Genomic DNA, 19,935 nt, shown 5'->3' with positions numbered 1-19,935 from the left:
AGGTGTTGTTTTTCCTGCTGTCTAATAGCAGATCTGAGGCAGTGTTTGCTCAACCATAGCTCATAATCAGCCAAGGCCAAGTGAGGACTAGATTTCCCGGTGCTCAGTCCAACAAAGGAGGACCAGTTCTCTAGTGTTTTAGTTCAACATCCCCATGTTTCTGGGGGTCCAGTGGGTGGAAGATTGTTCTTTTCACTAGCCAGACCTCATCTGGAGTACTGTGTCCAGTTCTGGGCACCAAGATTTAAGAAAGGTGCAGGAAAAATAGAGCAAGTCCAGAGGAAGGCAACAGAAATGATCCAGGGTTTGGAAACGCTGCGCTGTGTGGAGAGAAGGAAAGAACTGGGCAGGTTCAGCCTTGAGAAGAGAAGACGGAGGGGGGACATGATATCCCTCTATAAATCCTTCAGATACTATCACAAAGAGGAAGGCCCAGGTATCTTCTCACTGATAAAAGAATGTAGGACAAGGAATAATCAAGTCCAGTTGCAGCAAGCCAGATTCAGGCTGGACGTCAGGAAAAGCTTCCTCATGGTCAGAGCGATAGGGCAGTGGGGCCAGCTGCCTGGAGAGGTGGGGGCTCTCCCACACTGGAGGCATCCAAAAAGAAACTGGGCAGCCCCCTGAGTGGGATGGTGTAACCTGGTGTCCTGCAACAGCAGGGGGCTGGACCTGATGGCCTTTAGGGCCCCTTCCAGCTCTCTTATTCTGTGATTCTGTGAATACAAACAGAGCTGGTCCTCTCATGAGGCAGGGGGAGTCCTCAGCTCAGGCTGTAGACCACCATAAGGGGAGGGCTGCAGCGGCTAGCAGGGATATTTGGCATGCTGCCCATTCCCAGCCTCTCAGACCCGGTACGGCATGAATGAATGACTCCTTCCCAAAATGCAACCAAGCCAAGGCAGCTGAGCACTTCTGATTGAACCGAGCGACCTTAAAGCAAACGGTCTCTCCTGGGCAAAAAGGAGGACCCACTTCCGCTGCAAAGATCAGTGGCTTCTTGGAAGCCTGGGACCTGCTGCGAACATGGATTATCAGGACCATTGGAAAGCTAGTCAAAGGGGGCAGCTAGGTGGCATCCCAATGGGGGGTTCATGATGCCGTGGGGTGCGAGTGCCAGCCCCCCATTCGGCCTTGAACTCAGTGGCATTAAGGAGGGAACAGCCAAGTCACCTCCAGAGCTTTGATGAGAGCTTTGCATGGACGCCAGTGGATCGGAGGTGCTTCCTTTTGCAATGTCCTCTGGAGCAGAGGAAATACTCCAAGACATAGAAACAGAGCGTGTCAGAAGGGGTCCCCCGGGCCATCTAGTCTGACCCCCGGCTCCAGCCAGCCCTGCTCACGACATGCCCACCATGTGCATGTCCAGTCTGTCTTTGAACACCCTCACCGATGGGGCTTCAACGACCTCCTGGGGAAGCCCATTCCACACCCTCAGGTCCTGACTGTCAGGAAGGACTTCCTGGCATCCAAATGGAACCTGGGTTCCCTGAGCTTGGCTCCGTTGGAGCGCATCCTGCCTTCCTCTGCAGGGGAGAACAGGTCTCTCCCCACCTCCGTGTGACACCCCCTCACACACCTGTATGTCGCCAACAGATCCCCTGAATCTCCTCTTCTCCAGGCTAAAGAGACCCAGTTCCCTCAGTCTCGCCTCATACAGCATCCCCTGCAAACCGGCCGCCAGCCTTGTGGCCCTACACTGCACTGACTCCAACCTGGCTATATCCTTCCTGTAATGAGGGGCCCAGAACTGAGCACAATTCTCCAGTTGCGGGCGCACCAGAGTTGTGTAGAGTGGCAGTAACACCTCTCTCAATCTAGACGCCACACTTCTGGCTCTGCAACCAAAAATTATGCCATGGGTCTTTCCATCCAGATACCAGCCTTTTCCCTGTGTTTTTTCTGCTCTTAGAGGGATCAGTTGGGAGCAATGCTTTTGTCTTAGGGAAGAAGTCTGTGTGCCTTTGTGTAAATGTACCGGGCATAGAGATTGGTATGACTAAAGGGAAGAAGAGGATTTGCAAAGTGTGGAGTGAAAGAGGAAAGCAGGAAGAGGGGGAAATGTGCAGGAAGGGAAGGAGAGACGGTGGGTGGATGGGTACAGGAAGAGCGGGATGTGCACGGAGGAAAGAAAGACGGGGATACAGAAGGAGAAAGTCAAGAAAGGAAGGTTTGTGTACCCCTTGCTTCCAGTTCAGAATCCTGGGTCCTGCTCCTCGTTCTACTGCCTTTACAGGTGAAACAGGCAATTACAAGAGCAGGGCCTTTTCAAGGTGGCACCTCCTTTCTGGAGTATTCTCCCTGAAAAAAAAGTAGCAAAAAGGTGACTCAGGCTGACTCCATTGGCTTTTCGATGCAAAGCAAAGGAATATTCATCTTCCAGGCTTTTCAAGGATTATCAGAGCTAATCTTGTTGTTTTCTGTTGCTGCTGTGTTGACAGCATGTCTGTGGATTAAGAGGCACTGGGAAAGTTTCGCCTAAAATGCAAGCTACCTGGCTCTTGGGGTTCTGAGACAGCTGTGCCCACAAACAACAATTGTGGAGTAGTTTCCCTTCTTTAATGCATCCTGCCCCCAACTCCAAAGGTCGAAATGCTTCTCTGAAGGTTAAAACTTTGTATTTCATATAAAGTACGCTGGTGTTTTTTCTCCACTCCCCAACTGCAGCCCCCGCAAAAGCAGATTTTGAACTTCTGCACAAAAGGCTGAAAGAGGTTTTGCACTCCTGGGTTATTTGGAAAATAAGTTGTTTGTCCAGGGAACAGGCTGGGGGAGGAAATGAATAACTTTTTGCTTTCTGTGCATTGCAGGTCCCCTCCCACATTGCAGTGGGGCTGGAACGGTTGAAGGGGAGTGTGGGGGAGACGAACTGGGTCACAATCACTGCTCAGGAGTAGAGCAGAACAACCTACTTTTTAAGCCTTTTAAGAAGGCTCTTCTTCTTCTTTTTTTGACTCCTTCTGACTCAAACCTCAGTGCACACCTTGAACAAAACCGCTACACCGAAAGCACCCTGGCTGCCTTCGTGGCGCATAGCCAGGAGGTGCTCGGCTGGAGCAAGGTGATCTGCCGTGATCCTAGCCCTCTTCCCTCCGAACTACGAAGCCCATCACCCCTGGCCCCTGTGAGGTGGTAGATCCCATTGAAGTCCAGGCCCAATTCAAGGTGTTGGTGATGACCTATAAAGCCCTAAACGGCTTGGGTCCTGGTTACCTGAAGGAGCGCTTACGTCCATATATGCCCAGCCGCCCCCTGAGATCAGCGGGAGAGGCCCTTCTCCGGGAACCCTCCATGAAAGAAATTAGGAGAGTAAGTACTCGGAGGAGGGCTTTCTCAGTGGTGGTGCCTAAGTGATGGAACGCGCTCCCCAGAGAGGTCCGCCTGGCGCCGTCGTTATTTGTTTTTCCGCGCCAGGCGAAGACCTTTTTATTTAGGCAGCATTTTAAATGTTAATATTATTGAATTTTATTTGGCCAGGGCGGCTTATTTTATTCTAATGTATATATTTTAATTGTTATTGTTTTAATTTATTGTGTATTTTTTCTATGTTGTGAGCCGCCCCGAGGCTTCGGCAAGGGGCGGCATAGAAATGTTTTAATTAATAAATAAATAAATAAAATAGATCGATGCTTCCAGACGGTGCGGGGTTGGAGAGAGGGGTCCGCCATCTGCGCCCGGCAGGCAGCAATTCCGTTTTCATGCGCTGGTTCCTTCTCTCCTTCCTTCCTTCCAGGTTGAGGATGGCCTATGCAATGGAAGAAGTTAGCCGCTGGCCGGTGCTTGGCTACCTACTTTTGCACGGCTTGGTCCTGGGTAAGTAACGCAGGTTCACATTGAATGGGACTGTGTGTGATCCGACCTGGTGCTCATGGGACTCGGCACCCCCAAAGACACCTCCCGTGAGGGTGGCCCATGCAAAGAGAGGCACTGCCTCCAGGCCAGCTCCGCCCCACTTCCGGAGAACAGTCCTTGGAAGCGTTCTCTCCCCACCTTTGCCTGGTCCTCCGGCAAGTTCCATTTCCTTCAGCCTTGCTTCAGAGACACTGCAGCCACCATTTTTATACACGGGGAAGGCAATTCTGTTACTGTGGTGACCATTTTCTGACAACACCATGCAGGGTTTATTTTGGTACAAATATGCACAGAATTGCACTCTGACTGTGTGCTTCCCTTTGGCTCTTCTTCTAGCCTAGCTGATTGCTTTGCTTTGCTTAATGTACGAGATGGCAATTGGGTTTGAACCTGTGGTAGACTATGAGTAGACTCTTGTGGAAGTTAATGATCTGCGTAGCCAAATGAAACATCCATAAGCAGGTGCAGTCTACCCCCAGTTATCAGATGCAATGGGAGGGGGTGTCCCTGGAGGTTTCCAGGCAGAAGCTGGGCCACCATGTAACACTGGATTTCATGCCCTAAGCATGGCAATGGAGCACATGTCTCCCCTCCCTGCCCCCACTTTTTGGTTCCTGGAAGGAACAGGGCTGACCACTGTCAGAGGCAGGATGCTGGGTTAGATAGACCTCCCTTGGAGTATTCTGACAGAAGTCCTCTTATTTTGCTTTATAAACTCCTAAGGAGAAAACCCTTCAGTGTAGAAGTGTGGTGTTTTTAATTTCTTACTGCTATGGTCAAAGAATTAGTATCTGACCAGAATTCAGGCAACCATGAGACTCAGCATCAACAAACTATTGCCTTTAATTTTTCCAGTCCTCATGGTTGCAGTGATTGGCACTGATATCCTAACTGAGGGCCTGTCCTTACATGGCACACACTCTGGGACCAAACCAGTGGGTAATGCTGATTTGAAATTTCTCTTCCTTTGGATTTTCCTTCTGGTTTTTGGAGTTCTAAATTACATGGAATTGATGCACCGTGATTTTCTCTTGTACTATTAACCATGCATTGTACCGTAAAAAATGCAGCTTTGCATTCCTTCTGTTTATTTACATCTTTCCACCTTCATCTGCTGATGCATAGCTATGAGTGGACAACACCACACAGAAAGAAAAACAAAAGAGAAGTAATCTTGGTGGAATCATATCTGAAATGTTATCAAGGCTCTTTCTGGTCGTTTGCTGGGCTTGCATTCATAAAACACCGGAAAAGCAGAATAAAATCCTCCAAAAACCCACATGTGCAAGATGGTGGCAGCCCGGGGCCAGGAAGCCACTAAGTGCATCTTCAGTTTTCCTTGAGCTCCTCAATGGATGAATAGCACCATAACTGTAGCAAGCTCATTGTCTGATATCTTTTCCTACTTTTTAGCAAGACTGAGAAGCCCAGATGTGCATCAGTATGTTTTTATTTAAATAAAAAATTTCAACCTAAAAAAAAAAAAAAATCTCAACCAAATGTGCATCAGTAAAATGTTACACAGGAAGAATCTCAACTCCATCGGATCTTCTTTGTTGTTGACATTTTAGTGATACAGATTATCAATAATGCAGAGCATGGAAGAGAAAATATAACAATAACCTGAAGTAATTAAACACTGGCAGGCTTCATGCAAGATTATGATAATCCACACTCAGGAGTTGAGCATGGGTCATTGCCAAACCATGGATTATTTGATTGTCCAAACCCAGCCACTCTGGCAAATCATGGTTTGTTAAACACGAGCAACCCATGAAGGTAACCCGTGGTTTGTTGTAGGGTTATGAACTGTGGGCTGTTCATGGTTAAGAAACCATGATTGGTTACTGCAATCCATGGCTGAATGAGAACCCATGCTGAACCCTCAAAAATGGATTATCATATTGACACAGGTAAATTGATAGTTTTGTCCCACTCAGGGTAATCTGGCTGCAAACATCCATTCTAGGACTGAGTTTGAGTTGCCCAAGTGGTGCTCCACTTCCCTCTTTCCTCTCCTGCTTCATGATGATCTGCTTAGTTGCTCTGTTTTCCTAGCCTTGGCATTGACAGGAAGCAGAGCAGTCCCCACCAAGCTTGGTAAACAAACAAGCAACAAATGAGCTGTAAGCTGCGAGCGGCAAATAATGTACAGATTATTAAGTATTAATGGAAAGCGGAAAATCAGCATAAATAAGGAATGAAGGAAAGGCGGCTTCAATAGGCTGTCCGGCCATGTCAGCAGGGCCGTTTGATGCTCGCCAGGATCCGATATCAGGTCTGAAATGCAGGCTTCCGGATCACTCAGGGAACCCGTCACTGCTCCTTTGCCAGAAACAACAGGGTCATTCTATCAGGGGGCTAAAACCAGGGCAGACAACCTGCAGCATTCAGCATAATTTCCAAGGCACAATTGTGTCACAACCCTGGCAGGAGAAATCCGACCCTCTCTCTTGAGGCCAGAGGGTGAGAGTAAGGCAGGGTGTGGAGAAAGAGAAGGGGACAGAGAAGAAGGAGAGGAAAGGGCAGTAGAAAGAGACAGAACAGGGGTGGAGAGAAAACAGAGGTAGGGGAAAGGGGTGGCAGAAAGAGAAGATGAGACGGGATACAGGAATAGAGAGAGAGAAAGGGATAAACCAAGTGAGGGAGGCATCGAGAGTGGGAGAAAAGAGATAAAATGCTGGGAAGTATCACCTGTTTTTCCATCCAAGAATTGCACCCTTACTCTTCGATGGTCTAAACCAGGGGTCCCCAATACAGCACCCTTCAGTGATGCCCCTGGAACGGTCCCCCATATACAAGGGCTGGCGGCACCTGAACGGATTTGTTTTTAATCATTAGGCTTTTTTTCCATGGATTCGCATGAAAGCCATACAACTTTCTGGCAGTCCTAACTAGGGTTTTAACCAAAGTGGACCAAACATATCCCATATCCCATTGGATGTTTCCATCTCATTTATATATCAATCCACATACATGCATTGAAAGGTCCCCAATTCATTGCATTATCCAAGGAGAATTTTACCGGAGAATCTGCTTCCCCATCTCCATGAAGGAAGAAAATATTTTTAAAAGCATGCACATTAGTGAATATTAAAGACTGTCTCAATGCAAAATTTATCCGTGTAATAACCTACTCCCCAAATTTAGCAATTACTGGACATTGCCAAAACATACATTTAAAGGAATCATTAGCTTCACTGCACCAGGGGCAGTAAACCAAACGAATCAATCCCTTATTAAGAGGCATTGTCATCTCTAGCATTCACACACACAAATGCTTTTTTGCTGAATGTGACACAGGCAAAGGACCACGGATCTGACAGGTAGATCCCTGAGCAGGGTTGCACACAGCAGCTTCTCAGATTCCAGAAGATAGAAACAGAGAAGCAGAGCGAGTCAGAAGGGGCTCCCGGGCCATCTAGTCTGATCCCCGGCTCCAGCCGGCTCCGCTCGTGACATGCCCACCACGTGCATTATTTATTTATTTATTTATTTATCGATTTATATCCTGCCTTTTTCCTCAAAGGGCTCAAGGCAGCTTACATCATTCTCCTCCATCTTCTCCCCACAACAACAACCCTGTGAGGTAGGCTGGGCTGAGCATCTGCGACTGGCCCAAAGTCACCCAGTGGGCTCCATGGCCGAGCGGGGACTCGAACCCAGATCGTCTGAGTCCCAGTCCCACGCTCTAACCACTACACCACACTGGCTCTCACACTGGCATGTCCAGCCTGTCCTTGAACACCCTCCCCGATGGGGCCTCATCCCCCAGGTTGTCCCCCACATTGAGAGTCCAGTGTCTAAAATGAGGATGAAGAACTTGGTTCTTCATGTATATGTTGCTTTGTGTGTGTAGTGAGGCCTTTTCCTTGGAAACTGGAAAAGAGGGATCGTAGCTCACTGGGAACGCCCAGGTTTTACCTGCCCAAGTGCCCAGGTAGAGCACTCAGCATCTCCAGGTGGGGCAGGGAAGAGCCCTCTTCTGTGTGTGAAGCCTTCCCTCCACCTGGCGATGCCCCAGGTCAAAGCGGCGGAGCTGGAGTGGCAGTGACTGCAGAACCCTGACAGCCACATTTTGCTAGGTCAGCTGGGGCACTCTTTACGAGAGCTTTGTCCCTTGAGTACAGCATTTTGCTTTCCGAAAGGGCCTGGGTCCGTTCCTGCACTCGCCGGCTTCTTCTGGGATGGTCAGATCCTGAGAAGGCGGCCCCCTCTGCTCTCAGGAGGGACATGAGATCCAGAGGGCGGTGTTGAGGGACAGGGTGTGGAACCCAAGGTGGAGAGCCAAGGATGAGTGTTCGCCCTCAGCTGGAGGACTCCTGGGGTTGGCCATGGCCCAGGAATGAGGTGCTGGAAAAGACCCTTCCTTGGTGGAAAAGACCCTCGTCTAGATGCTTCCGGGCAAAAGGGGTGTTTGCAGATAAGACTGCTTGGATGTCACCGTAACTGGCTCCACGCTTTTGGCTCATCTTTTCCTGATAAGGCATCCGTTCCCCACTCGCTCTGGGTTCCCCAGGTAAAGGATGGAGGCACAGGTCCTTCAGGACCCAAGGCTGATCACCTCCATGGGGGAGACTCCGTGTTCTGGTGTGAAGGGAGTGGGGGCAGCTGATGGGATGGGACCAGTTCCCCAAGCAGAGCTGGAGTAGTGGGTCTCCCTGTCAGTCTGTCCTTCCTCCACAAAGATCAGGTTGGTGCATATGCTCCCATAACCTCAGAACACTCCTGCAAGGTAGGTTACACTGAGAAATGAGGATCAGTTCAGTGTCGCTTAGTAGGTTTTGTCAGCGAGTGTGCAGTGGACTTTTGAGCCCTTGTTTCCTTCTACCACTTGTTCTATCTCCCTGTCTATCCTCTCTCCATCTCTCTCTCCCCCTCTCTCCCCATTGCCTCTTTTGCCCCACACAACAGATACCCAGACAAGGAAGAGTCACTCCTGCCAGAACTCTGAAAACAAATCCCTTGCAGCTGGCTTTTGATTTTAGGCTGTGGGTCACACGAAAGCAGAATGAGCTTGTTCGTTGCATTTCCAAGCACCGCATGGCCTCTCTCCTTCTCTGGATAGGTTTTCTGGCACCCAGAGGTGAAAACCAATCCCAACTCAGACCATCTGATGTGGTTTAATAAACTTGCCTTCCAGCACATGCTAGGCCAAATTTTGAAATGCAAGTGCTCGGTGTAGGATCGTTATTACCCTAAATGAACAGCAGAGGGGTACAGGGGCAGCTTTAACACCAACAGAGGCCCTGGCAGATTGGCGTCTGAGCCATCAGCTCAGTTTCTTTTTGTTCCTTCTCTTTCCTGCGTCATCCTCCCTGTCGTATAATTGGGTCCAGCTGGCTGTGGAGAAAAATCAATCACAGAATGAGCAAAGACCGGATCGCACACCAAGAGATGATTAATTTTACTGTAGCAAAGTCCTGAGAGAGGCGGGCGTGTGTTTCTTGGCTGAGAAAATCTGCTCCAGCAACAAGCAAGGAGGGATTTTGGAGCTAAGAGGTCCAATTTCTCCAATCACAGTTCCTTGGATTCCTGCTGCTTTGGGCTGAGCCTGGATGCCCACAGTCCAAGCTTGCCAATCTTGAGAAGGGGCACTTGTGAGATTGTGTGAAGTGCTCCTTAGATTTTAAAGTTCCTGATTCTTCCCAGCTGGTTTTTAAAAGGGGGGCTTTTTAAATTGCTTCTTTAAATAAAAGGCTGAATGTTTGCACTGGGAATGGATAACACTGTAACATGAATTTACCTAATTTCCCCCTTTCAAACCCCCGTGAAATTAAAATTCAGTTATCTTTTGAAATGTGAACTTTGCAGGGAGGATCACCAATAAACATGCATCTCAACATACATACATTGGGAGAAATGTGTTAAACATGCTTTGAATGCAGAGCAATGCTGGAAACAGCTCTGTCTGTTAGCAATCATGCCTATAAAATGCATGCATTGGAGCATTGAACACAAAAATGCAAAGGAACTTTAATGCAAAGATTAGGGGGGAAATCAAAGTTTGGAACAGGATGAATTGATGTTCAGATAAGTTCTCAGAGAATTTGAAGGCCGGAAGGATTATAACCTGAGAGAAATTAAAATTGACAAATTGAGCCATCCTAACTTTTACAAAAATGGCATATGTGCAATTTGCCAGTTTTGGGTTTCATTTCTCTGTCCTCTTTTCCATTCACATACACTAATTGTTGTTGTTGTTGTTGTTGTTGTTAGTCGCGAAGTTGAAGTGGTGTTCGACTCATCACGACCCCATGGACAACATTCCTCCAGGCCTTCCTGTCCTCCACCATCCCCCGGAGTCCACTCAAGCTCACACCCAGCACCCCTGTGACCCCATCCAGCCACCTCATCCTCTGCTGCCCCCTCCTTCTTTTGCCATCTATTGTTCTCAGCATTAGGCTCTTCTCCAGAGAGTCCTTCCTTCTCATTTGAGTTTGGCCTCATTTGAGGCCAAATCATTAAAGAGAAGTCAGGGTTGATCTCCTCTAAGACTGACTGGTTTGATCACCTTGCGGTCCAAGAGACTCACAGAGTCTCCTCCAGGACCACAATCCAAAGGCCTCAATCCTTTGATGCTCAGCCTTCCTTATGGTCCAGCTTTCACAGCCATACATTGCAACTGGGAAAACCATAGCCTTGACTATACGCACTTTTGTTGGCAGGGTGATGCCTCTGCTGTCTAGATTTGCCATAGCTTTCCTCCCAAGGAGCAAGCGTCTTTTAATTTCTTGGCTGCAGTCCCCGTCTGCAGTGATCTTGGAGCCCAGGAAAATAAAATCTGTCACTACCTCCATATCTTCCCCACCTATTTGCCAGGAAGTGAGAGGACCGGATGCCATGATCTTAGTTTTCTTGATGCTGAGTTTCAAGCCAACTTTTGCACTCTCCTCCCTCACCCGCATCAAGAGGCTCTTTAGTTCCTCTTCACTTTCTGCCATTAGAGTGGTATCATCTGCATATTTGAGGCTGATATTTCTCCCAGCAATCTTAATTCCAACTGGTGATTCATCTAGCCCCGCCTTTCGCATGATGTGCTCTGCATATGAGTTAAATAGGCAGGGCGACAGTATACAGCCTTGCCGAACTCCTTTCTCAATTTTGAACCAATCAGTGGTTCCGTGTCCAGTTCTCACTGTTGCTTCTTGACCCACATAGAGGTTTCTCAAGGGACAAATAAGATGGTCTGGTACTCCCCTCTCTTTAAGAACTTGCCACAATTTGTTGTGATCCACACAATCAAAAGCTTTAGTGTAGTCAATGAAGCAGAAGTAGATGTTTTCCTGGAACTCCCTAGCTTCCTCCATGATCCAGCGTATGTTGGCAATTTGACCTCTAGTCCCTCTGCCTCTTCGAAATCCTGTCTGTACTTCTGGTAATTCGTGATCCACATACTGCTGGAGCCCAGCTTGTAGGGTTTTGAGCATCACTTAGCTAGCATGTGGAATGAGTGCAATGGTGCGGTAGTTTGAACATTCTTTGGCATTGCCCTTCTTTGGGATGGGAATGTAAACTGACCTTTTCTAATCCTGTGGCCACTGCTGAGTTGTCCAAATTTGCTGGCATATTGAGTGTAGCACTTTTACTGCATCATCTTTTAAGATTTTGAATAGCTCAGCTGGAATACTGTCACCTCTGCTAGCTTTGTTGTTGCTCAGACTTCCCAAGGCCCATCTGACTTCACATTCCAGGATGTCTGGCTCGAGGTCAGTGACCACCCCATCGTGATTCTCAGGGACGTTAAGCTCTTTCTTGTTAGTTCTGTGTAATCTTGCCACCTTAATCTCCTCTGCCTCTGTTAGGTCTCTGCCATTTTTGTCCTTTATCATGCCCATCTTTGCATGAAACCTTCCCTTCATATCTCCAACTTTCTTGAAGAGATCTCTGGTCCTCCCTATTCTATTGTTTTCCTCTATTTCTTTGCACTGTTCATTTAAGAAGGCCTTGACCACATCCAGCTTGCCTTGATTCATGAATCTTACATTCCAGGTTCCTATGGAGCATAGATCTTTGCAGAATCGACTTTCCTTTCACCACCAGATACATCTGCAACTGAGTGTCCTCTCGGCTCTGACCCAGTCGCTTCACTCTTCCTGGCGCTGCTAGAACTAGCCCTCTGCTCTTCCCCAGAAGCACATTGGACACCTTCCGACCTGAGGGGCTCATCTTCCGGCATCATATCTTTTTGCCTCTTGGTACTGTCCATGGGGTTTTCATGGCAAAGATACTGGAGTGGGCTGGCATTTCCTTCTCCAGTGGATCACCTTTTGGAAGAGCTCTCTGCTGTGGCCTGACCATCTTGGGTGTCCCTGCATGGCAGAGCTCATCGCTTCATTGTGCTACACAAGCCCCTTTGCCATGGCAAAGCTGTGATCCATGAAGGGGAACAGTAACGTGTCACCAATTAAAACAATATCAAAACTGAATCAAGATAAAAAAACAAAACAAAAAACCCCAAGCAAAATCTAAATGCAACTGTAAATAGTTAAAACCAGGTTAAAATTTCCTAATTCTTTAAACGGTGGGCAAATAAAAAGGTTTTCCCCTGGTGCCAAAAAGAATATAATGTCGGCACCAGGCAACCCTCTCTGGGGAGCGCATTCCACAGTCTGGGGGCCACCGCAGAGAAGGCCCTCCGGGTGGAGACCATCTTTATCTCCTTCAGGGAGGGTTCCTGGAGCAGGGCCTCTCCTGCAGATATATTAAAGATGGGAGGAATCAGAAGGATTGGGGGTGGTGGGGGGGGAATGCTATGTTTTAAAAAAATCTGGAAAACAGTTGCATGATATAATTTTCTTTAGAATGAGTGGGATGCTTTGTTTCTTTGTTCTTCTCAGACAAAAATGCGTAGTGCCAATTTTTAATAGAAGGCAATCTACACAAGTAAGAGATGTATAAGGGAACTATTCTATTAAGGGAACATGCACAATAGAATTGTTAACGAATTTCATAAGTATGCCAAGTAGTTCACCATTTGCCTGGAAAGAAGGAGCCGAGCTAGAGAGAAAAACCCTGCAGTCTTGGAAGAACTACGATGGGATTTCAAATGGGAACTCCTGCAGGGAAAAGCAGAGCGGAACACCCACTTGAGTTCAGGTGCTAACCTTGTGAGTAAACTGCCGTGCCATCAAAATGGCGGTTTCAGCCGAGGTTAGAGGGTACAGGATGTCCGTTTCTATCTTCTGGCTCTGTTTGGTTCAGCCTATGTTCAGGTTCGGCCTAGGACACTTAATGCCGCTCCTGGACCAATTAGCAGGGTAGTAACCACGACTGGCTGAAGTGCAAAACTGAATTAAAAAACTTTCTCATTTAACTTTCTCATTTAACTTTCTAAAAAGCGTTCTGTTTCGTTCTGCTTTCTCATTAGGTGAGCTGGGCTCAGGAAATGCAATTAATCTTCCTGTGCCAGCATGATTTTTCATGACTTAAAATTGCTGTTCCATTTTCCCTGCACACTTAGAACAGGTGTTATATTAGTGTGGTCATAGAAAGACGCCTGTCACCGAGTCACCTTGAGTCATTCTAGCTCAGGACCGACACTGTAGCTATGCAGAATTTCAGGCAGAAAAGCCAGCCTTTCATAACTTTACCTGGAGGTGCCAGAGTTGGGATCTTCGCCATGCAAGCTGCTCTTCCTAGGATGGGTTGTTGTTGTGTTAGTTGTGAAGTCACGTCCGACCCATTGTGATCCCATGGACAGCATTTCTTCAGGCCTTCCTGCCCTCCACCATCCCTTGGAGTCCACTCAAGATCACACCGACTGCTTCAGTGACCCCATCCAGCCACCTCATCCTCTGCCGCCCCCTCCTTCTTCTGCCTTCCATCGTCCCCAGCATCAGGCTCTTCTCCAGGGAGTCCTTCCTTCTCATTAGGTGGCCAAAGCATTTGAGCTTCATCTTCAGGATCTGGCCTTCTAAAGAGCAGTCAGGGTTGATCTCCTCTAGGACTGACCGGTTTGATCGCCTTGCGGTCCAAGGGACTCGCAGGAGTCTCCTCCAGCACAATTCGTTCACAAAAGCGTGGCTCTGTCTCATTGCCTTTAACAGGTTCTTGCTGTTCATTCCTTTTATTACAGTGTTTTTAACTGTATTTTTAATTTATTTGTTTCCATGTTGCAATTTAATTAAGATTTCACTTTCCATCAGGATTTCATCATTAGGTGCCCTGAGTGCCACTTTGGGGGAAGGAGAGGCAGTCGATAAATTTTTAAACATGCACACATAACAATAATTGAGGATAATGACTAATCATTAATAACTGTGCAGAGCTGGGTGCCTCAGCCTTTGTCCAATTTCACTTTGCACGTACTCAGTAAAGGCCTTCACACCAAGGCATATTCCTCTTGCTGGTCAGTACTCTCTTCATCTTTGGGAAATGCCTTAAAACACGTTTGTGCTAACTCTTCTTTTCTTGTGCAAGGCACCAGCCTCAAAAAGCAAGTAACTGGAGCCAACTGGTTTCAGAATACCTCTTGATTCAAAATCCAGGGTAGGAAAAACCATGGTAAACCCAAGCATGAATTTCCAGTTTTCGCGGCTGGGGCAAGACACTCTCCGTGGGCCCCTCTCTGTGCCACAGCCATTAGTGGCAATATTTCTTATGCTTTTTCTCAGCATTGCCCCATTTTCTCGCTGGACAGACCGCGGAAGAGTGAGGAAGCTAAGCAGGGTACCTCCTCCTCACTGAAGGTTCCTGGGCAGGAGATGAAGACTGCAGTGGGGAAGACGAGAAATAGCTCTACCCCCGCACCCCTCACACACACACACAAATGCAGCCCCTGAGAGCTTCTCTGAAATTTATTTATGTATTTAAAAACATTTCTAGACTGTCCCTTACCGAAGTCTTGGGACAGTTTAGCAATACAACCATGTAAAATAAAACAGCGTCCCAAACAATCCAACTAACCATTAGAAACCCCAATTAAAACAATCAGAGCTTAACCCGCTGGGGAAACAAAAAGGTTTTTATCCTGGCACTGAAAAGAATGCAGTGACGGTGCATTGGGCCCCCAGATGGAAAGCAGTGGGCTCTTCCCACGGTGCCTCCATCTTTTTCTCTGCAGGTTTGCAGGACAACGGAAACGTCATCACCATCCACAAGGTCCACCATCAGCCCCTCCGGGTCGGCCTGGCTGAGCCCGTGGCTCTGCCTTGCCTCTTCGTCCTGCAGCCGTCCACCGCCCTCGGCCCCAACGAGCCCCTGGACCCGCCACGTGTCAAGTGGAGCAAGGTGCGCTCGGCCGCCGGGCTCCCGGAGGACATCTCCGTCCTGGTGGCCAGGGACAACGTGGTGAAGATCGGCAAGGGCTACGAGGGGAGGATCGCGCTGCCGGGGTACCCCCACCGCCGCGACAATGCCACCCTCTTGCTCCTGGCCGCCCGAGCCAGTGACGCTGGGCTGTATCGCTGCGAGGTCGTGGCCGGGATCCACGACGAACAGGATCTGGTGCCGCTGGAAGTCACAGGCGTGGTGTTCCACTACCGGGCCGCCAGCAACCGGTACGCGCTCACCTTCCCGGAGGCACAGAAAGCCTGTGAGGAAAACTCGGCTGTCGTTGCCTCTCCGGCCCACCTCCAGGCGGCATTTGAGGATGGGTTTGACAACTGTGACGCAGGATGGCTCTCCGACCACACGGTCAGGTGAGTGGGAGACGGGATGTGCCACGGTGTGATGTTTCGCTGTGCCCTCCCAGTGTTCCTCTGCCAGCCACTTCTCCCCGCTCTCTCTCTTCCCCTGTGCATTTCTTCCTGACACAATCTTTTCCTCCTTCTGCTCGCTTCCCCCTCTCTCCACCTAGCAGATCACCGGAGGAAAACGAGATCACTCTGGACATGAGATGCAACGGATAATTTGCAGGGGGCTCTGAAAATTAGCCCAAGCGCTACAGGTTGTCCACCCCTGTTTTAAGTACTTTTAGGGCCCAAGGGTTTAAGATTTTTTGCAGACCATGTTTCTCCGTTCGGTTGGGCCACATTTCTAGTATTCTGTAAGCTGCACAGCTCTTGTGCATATTTTAAGACAGCCTGGATGAGAATGGAATCTTAAATGGCTAATATAATGCAGATGTTTGTGCTCATCTTAATTGCTGATTTGCTGGGTGTTAATTCTCCAAGGTAAGTTGCATTTATAAGTGTTTAATATTGTCATTGAAATTAAATAAAGCCCTTTTAAAAAATAGAGAACTGTATGCCACTGTTTTGGTTTTCCCCACTCGCTTAGGTACCCCACTGTTATATCGCTAGTTGTGTGTGTTGATCACGCACCGCAGTGAAGGGGTTCTATCAAGATATGTGAATGTGGTTGTGTTGAGATTCTTTGAGTAGGGTGCTTTTCCAAGGCATTAAAAGGCAAGACAATGCACTGAAAGAAATAGCGTGTAAAATCTCACCGAAACAACATACCTTTCCCACTCTTTTTCTCTAAAGAAGGCGTACGTGAGCATTGCTAAAGAGGAGAAGGGGAGAAGTGATGGCACAGATTTCTCAGACTGTAGCTCCCAGCATTCCAAGCCAATGTGAGAGCCAGTGAGAGCCAGTGTGGTGTAGTGGTTAGAGTGTGGGACTGGGACTCAGGAGATCTGGGTTCGAGTCCCCGCTCGGCCATGGAACCCACTGGGTGACTTTGGGCCAGGCACAGACGCTCAGCCCAACCTACCTCACAGGGTTGTTGTTGTGGGGAGAAGATGGAGGAGGATATAAGCTGCCTTGAGCCCTTTGTAGGAGAAAGGCAGGATCTAAATCGGAAAATAAATAAATAAAAGCCATCAAGGTTAGATAGTCTTGCAAACCTGAAGGGTACCAGGTTGGGAAACGGCTGGGATAGAACCAGAAATTTAGTACTAAAATGTGCAATTGTTCTGTTTTTTATTGTTATTATTACTACATTGCATTTACATACCAGACTTTTTTCCTTTTCTGAGAAACGCAGGACAGCTTACATAGCTCTATTTTACCCTCCCCACAACAACCCTGTGAGGTAGGATAGGCAGAAAGTGAGCAACTTAAATGTCCCATCTTCCCTTCCCCACAGGTATCCCATCACGCTTTCGAGGCCTGGCTGCTATGGGGATCGCAACAGCCTCCCAGGGGTCCGGAGCTATGGCAAAAGGGATCCCGAGGAAGCTTATGATGTCTACTGCTTCTCAAAAGAGCTCCGAGGTGAGTCCCCAAGGATTCTGGAGATAACATTTACTGCAGGGGTCCTCAAACTTTTTCAACAGGGGGCCAGTTCACTGTCTCTCAGACTGTTGCGGGGGGGGGGGGGAGACTGCACATTAAAAATTAATTTAAATTAAAATTAATTTAAAAATTAATTTAAATTAAAATTAATTTAAAAATTAATTTAAATTAAAATTAATTTAAAAATTAATTAACGTTTTAAAAATTAAAAAGGTGCCTTCCATTCGCCAGCCCTGGCCCTGCATGGCTGGTGGGAGGAAAACTGCCCCGGGGCCATCCATGATGAGGCCCGGCTCAGGAAAAGTGTAGCCTCGCAGGGTTGAATCAAGAGAATGGAGGCTGAGAGGCGAGAAGGGCAGAGCCTTCTGGGGGGGGGGGGGGGGGGCAGCAGCAGCTTGCTCCCTCGGAAAAGGCCGTGTGTCCTGGCCACCCCCAGGCTTGCATAATTAAACATAGATTTTAAAATGGTATTTTTCTTACCTTCAGTCCTTTTTCAGTTTCTTCGTCTTCGTCTCTCTTTCTCTTCTGCTCACCTCTCTTCTGTTTCCTGCTCCGTTTTCCCTCTCTGTATATGCTTGCAAAGGGGGGTGGGGGGAGCCGGCAATTTGCTGCCGTTGCAATCTGGCTTGTGCACCGGCGCTCTCTCTGCTCAGTTTTATAGAATGCCTGCACCCACTCAGGGCTTTCAGACTTGCTCGGAGATCATTTTCTCTGAGCAAATCCAAAACCTCTGAGCGGGTCCAGATAAGTGGGCATGGCGGGCCGGATCCAGCCCATGAGCTGTAGTCTGAGGACCCATGATTTACTGCATGCACGTATTTAAATCCAAGACTTAAAGCTAAGAGTGGTGCTAGGACTTGGGAGACACGGGTTCGAGTCCCCACTCAGCCATGGAGCTGACTGGGTGATTTTGGGCCAGTCATAGACTCTTGGCCCAGCCCACCTCACAGGGTTGTTGTTGTGAGGGCATGATGGAGAGCAGGAGGAGAATTATGGAAACCCACCTTGAGTACCTGGAAAGGAAACCAGGCGGGATGTAAATACAAACGTTATAAATATAATTCCACATATAAATTAACAATAATTCTTTGATACAGCAAAGCCCCCAGGTAAAATGACTCCCTGTCCCTGTTGGCTGCATCCTGAGAGAGCCCTTTGCCCATTTGCACCACAAGGTACATCCCCCCGGGATGGTTTACTCTCATTTCCCCATGGCAGGGGTCTGTCCACTTCATTCCCCTGGTGGACTGCTCTGCAGGGTTGGCAGAGGGACAGATCTGTAATTTATTTATTTTATTTATTTATTTACAATATTTTTATCCCATCCTGTACAATCCAGTTGTCTCAGGATGGCTAACAATATAAGCAAACAATAAATACAACAGTAAACGACTATAAGAACAAGATAATTGTGCTCCTCAGCCCCTGCCTTCACACTGCAGGGAGTATAAAACTTGGGGCGGGATGGGAAAGTCTGCCACTTACTGGCAGGAGATGTTACTGCTGGCGCCTCCCAAATTTAAATTTATTGAAATAGATTATTTCAAAAACAAAATGATTCTGTGGTGGGCAGCCGAAAGGTTCTCGTAATATGCATGTGAGGTGTTTGTGGTCCGTTGATGCTAGGTGCTGATGGATGAACAGAAGGCGTCGAGTCCTTTTTCCTGATTATAAACCTTCTCTGAGCTCAGTAGACATGAATTCCTCCGGTCCTGATTGGAGGATCCGCACGAGAGGGCGTTCATGGATATTGCAAAGCTGTGCCCAATAGAGAGTAACAGCAAATTGAAAGCTTGCAAAATTGTCAAGGCTTGCAAAAGTGCGGGAAGCACAATCATCAGATCAACAGCCCCAAATCCCCTAGCCCTTCCCAGGCAGTGTGGAAAGCTCAGCAGTCCCAGCTCTGACCCTGCGGAAGATGGCGTGGGCCACGCTCCTGGCCCCCAAACCAGGTCTGTTCCACCCAGCTGGCTTCAGTGGGAGCCAATTGCTCTTTTTAAAAATGGCTCAGGTTCCCTTCAACCAATTGCAATCCGGTTTAGTACACCAGAGCACAAATACTCTGCCCTGCTCATGTACAATAAGGAGTCCAACCAGGATTTACAAGCGTTGAGCAGAGCTGTCATGGGTAGTACAGGTTGGAGGGCTTTAATTCAAGGGCCGCCATGGCATTCGGTGCTTAAGAAGATTGTCCAAAGGCCCTCTAAGTCCTGGAGTTGGCCCTATTGACCAGTTTGTTGTTTTTTAAATGCAGCCGCTTATTGCTAAAAGAAACACCATCTTCTATTAAGCAAAACAACTACGGATTGTGAGCCCCAGAACCAAATTGAATTCAGTTCTAAACAAACCAGCTCTTAATTCTCTTCCCCGGCATAAGAGAAGTTTTGAGAGAAAAACTGAGAGGAGTTTTGCTCTGCTCAGTTCAATGCAGCTTTTGTGGATAGTTTCATTTTCCCACTGGAACCAGTCAAAGCCTTCTATGGGTCCTACATGGAACCCAGCCATGCAATTTTGGCATTGCCTTTGATGTTGAGCGTTTGGATCATGAGATGCCAGATCCTTGCCTGCCAGCCATACACGAATGCACGTGTGCACACACTCACACGGTGACGAAGGATCGTTGCCTTTCCTTTTCTCTTCATTCCCAATTGTTTGAAATGGCTTCTCCGCAGTTCTCAGAAAGCTTTTGTAATGAAATGAAAATCATCATCAAAACACTCTCAAGCCCACTTCTTAGTTTCTCTCAAGAGCCCAGAGGGAGAAATCACAAGGAGACATCGCTTTGATAAATCGGCCATGCTTGGGCACTTCTCTCCTCTCTGTCTGGAGAAAAGGAACCGCCAAACAAAGGGTAACTTATCTTGCTTTGGCTTTGTTGCTTAAGTAATGATGATTTGTCAAA

The 19,935-nt window shown here is 47.9% G+C and overlaps 1 protein-coding gene across 1 annotated transcript in view; it reads left to right on the top strand.

Annotated features, from left to right (window-relative positions):
• Window positions 1-2,114: 2,114 nt before the first annotated feature.
• Window positions 2,115-19,935, top strand: part of NCAN (neurocan) — a 43,006-nt gene continuing 25,185 nt past the window's right edge. The window contains exons 1-4 of the mRNA XM_044455896.1: window positions 2,115-2,170; window positions 3,734-3,813; window positions 14,918-15,494; window positions 16,885-17,012. Of these exons, the coding sequence (XP_044311831.1) occupies window positions 2,115-2,170; window positions 3,734-3,813; window positions 14,918-15,494; window positions 16,885-17,012 (841 nt within the window). The remainder of the gene's footprint in view (window positions 2,171-3,733; window positions 3,814-14,917; window positions 15,495-16,884; window positions 17,013-19,935) is intronic.

The sequence above is a fragment of the Varanus komodoensis genome, unplaced genomic scaffold (assembly GCF_004798865.1).
Source record: "Varanus komodoensis strain SLA01 unplaced genomic scaffold, ASM479886v1 scaffold80, whole genome shotgun sequence".
NCBI classification, from domain to species: domain Eukaryota; kingdom Metazoa; phylum Chordata; class Lepidosauria; order Squamata; family Varanidae; genus Varanus; species Varanus komodoensis.
The sequence above is the reverse complement of the archived record's forward strand: the minus strand, read 5'-3'. Positions and strand labels throughout refer to the sequence as shown.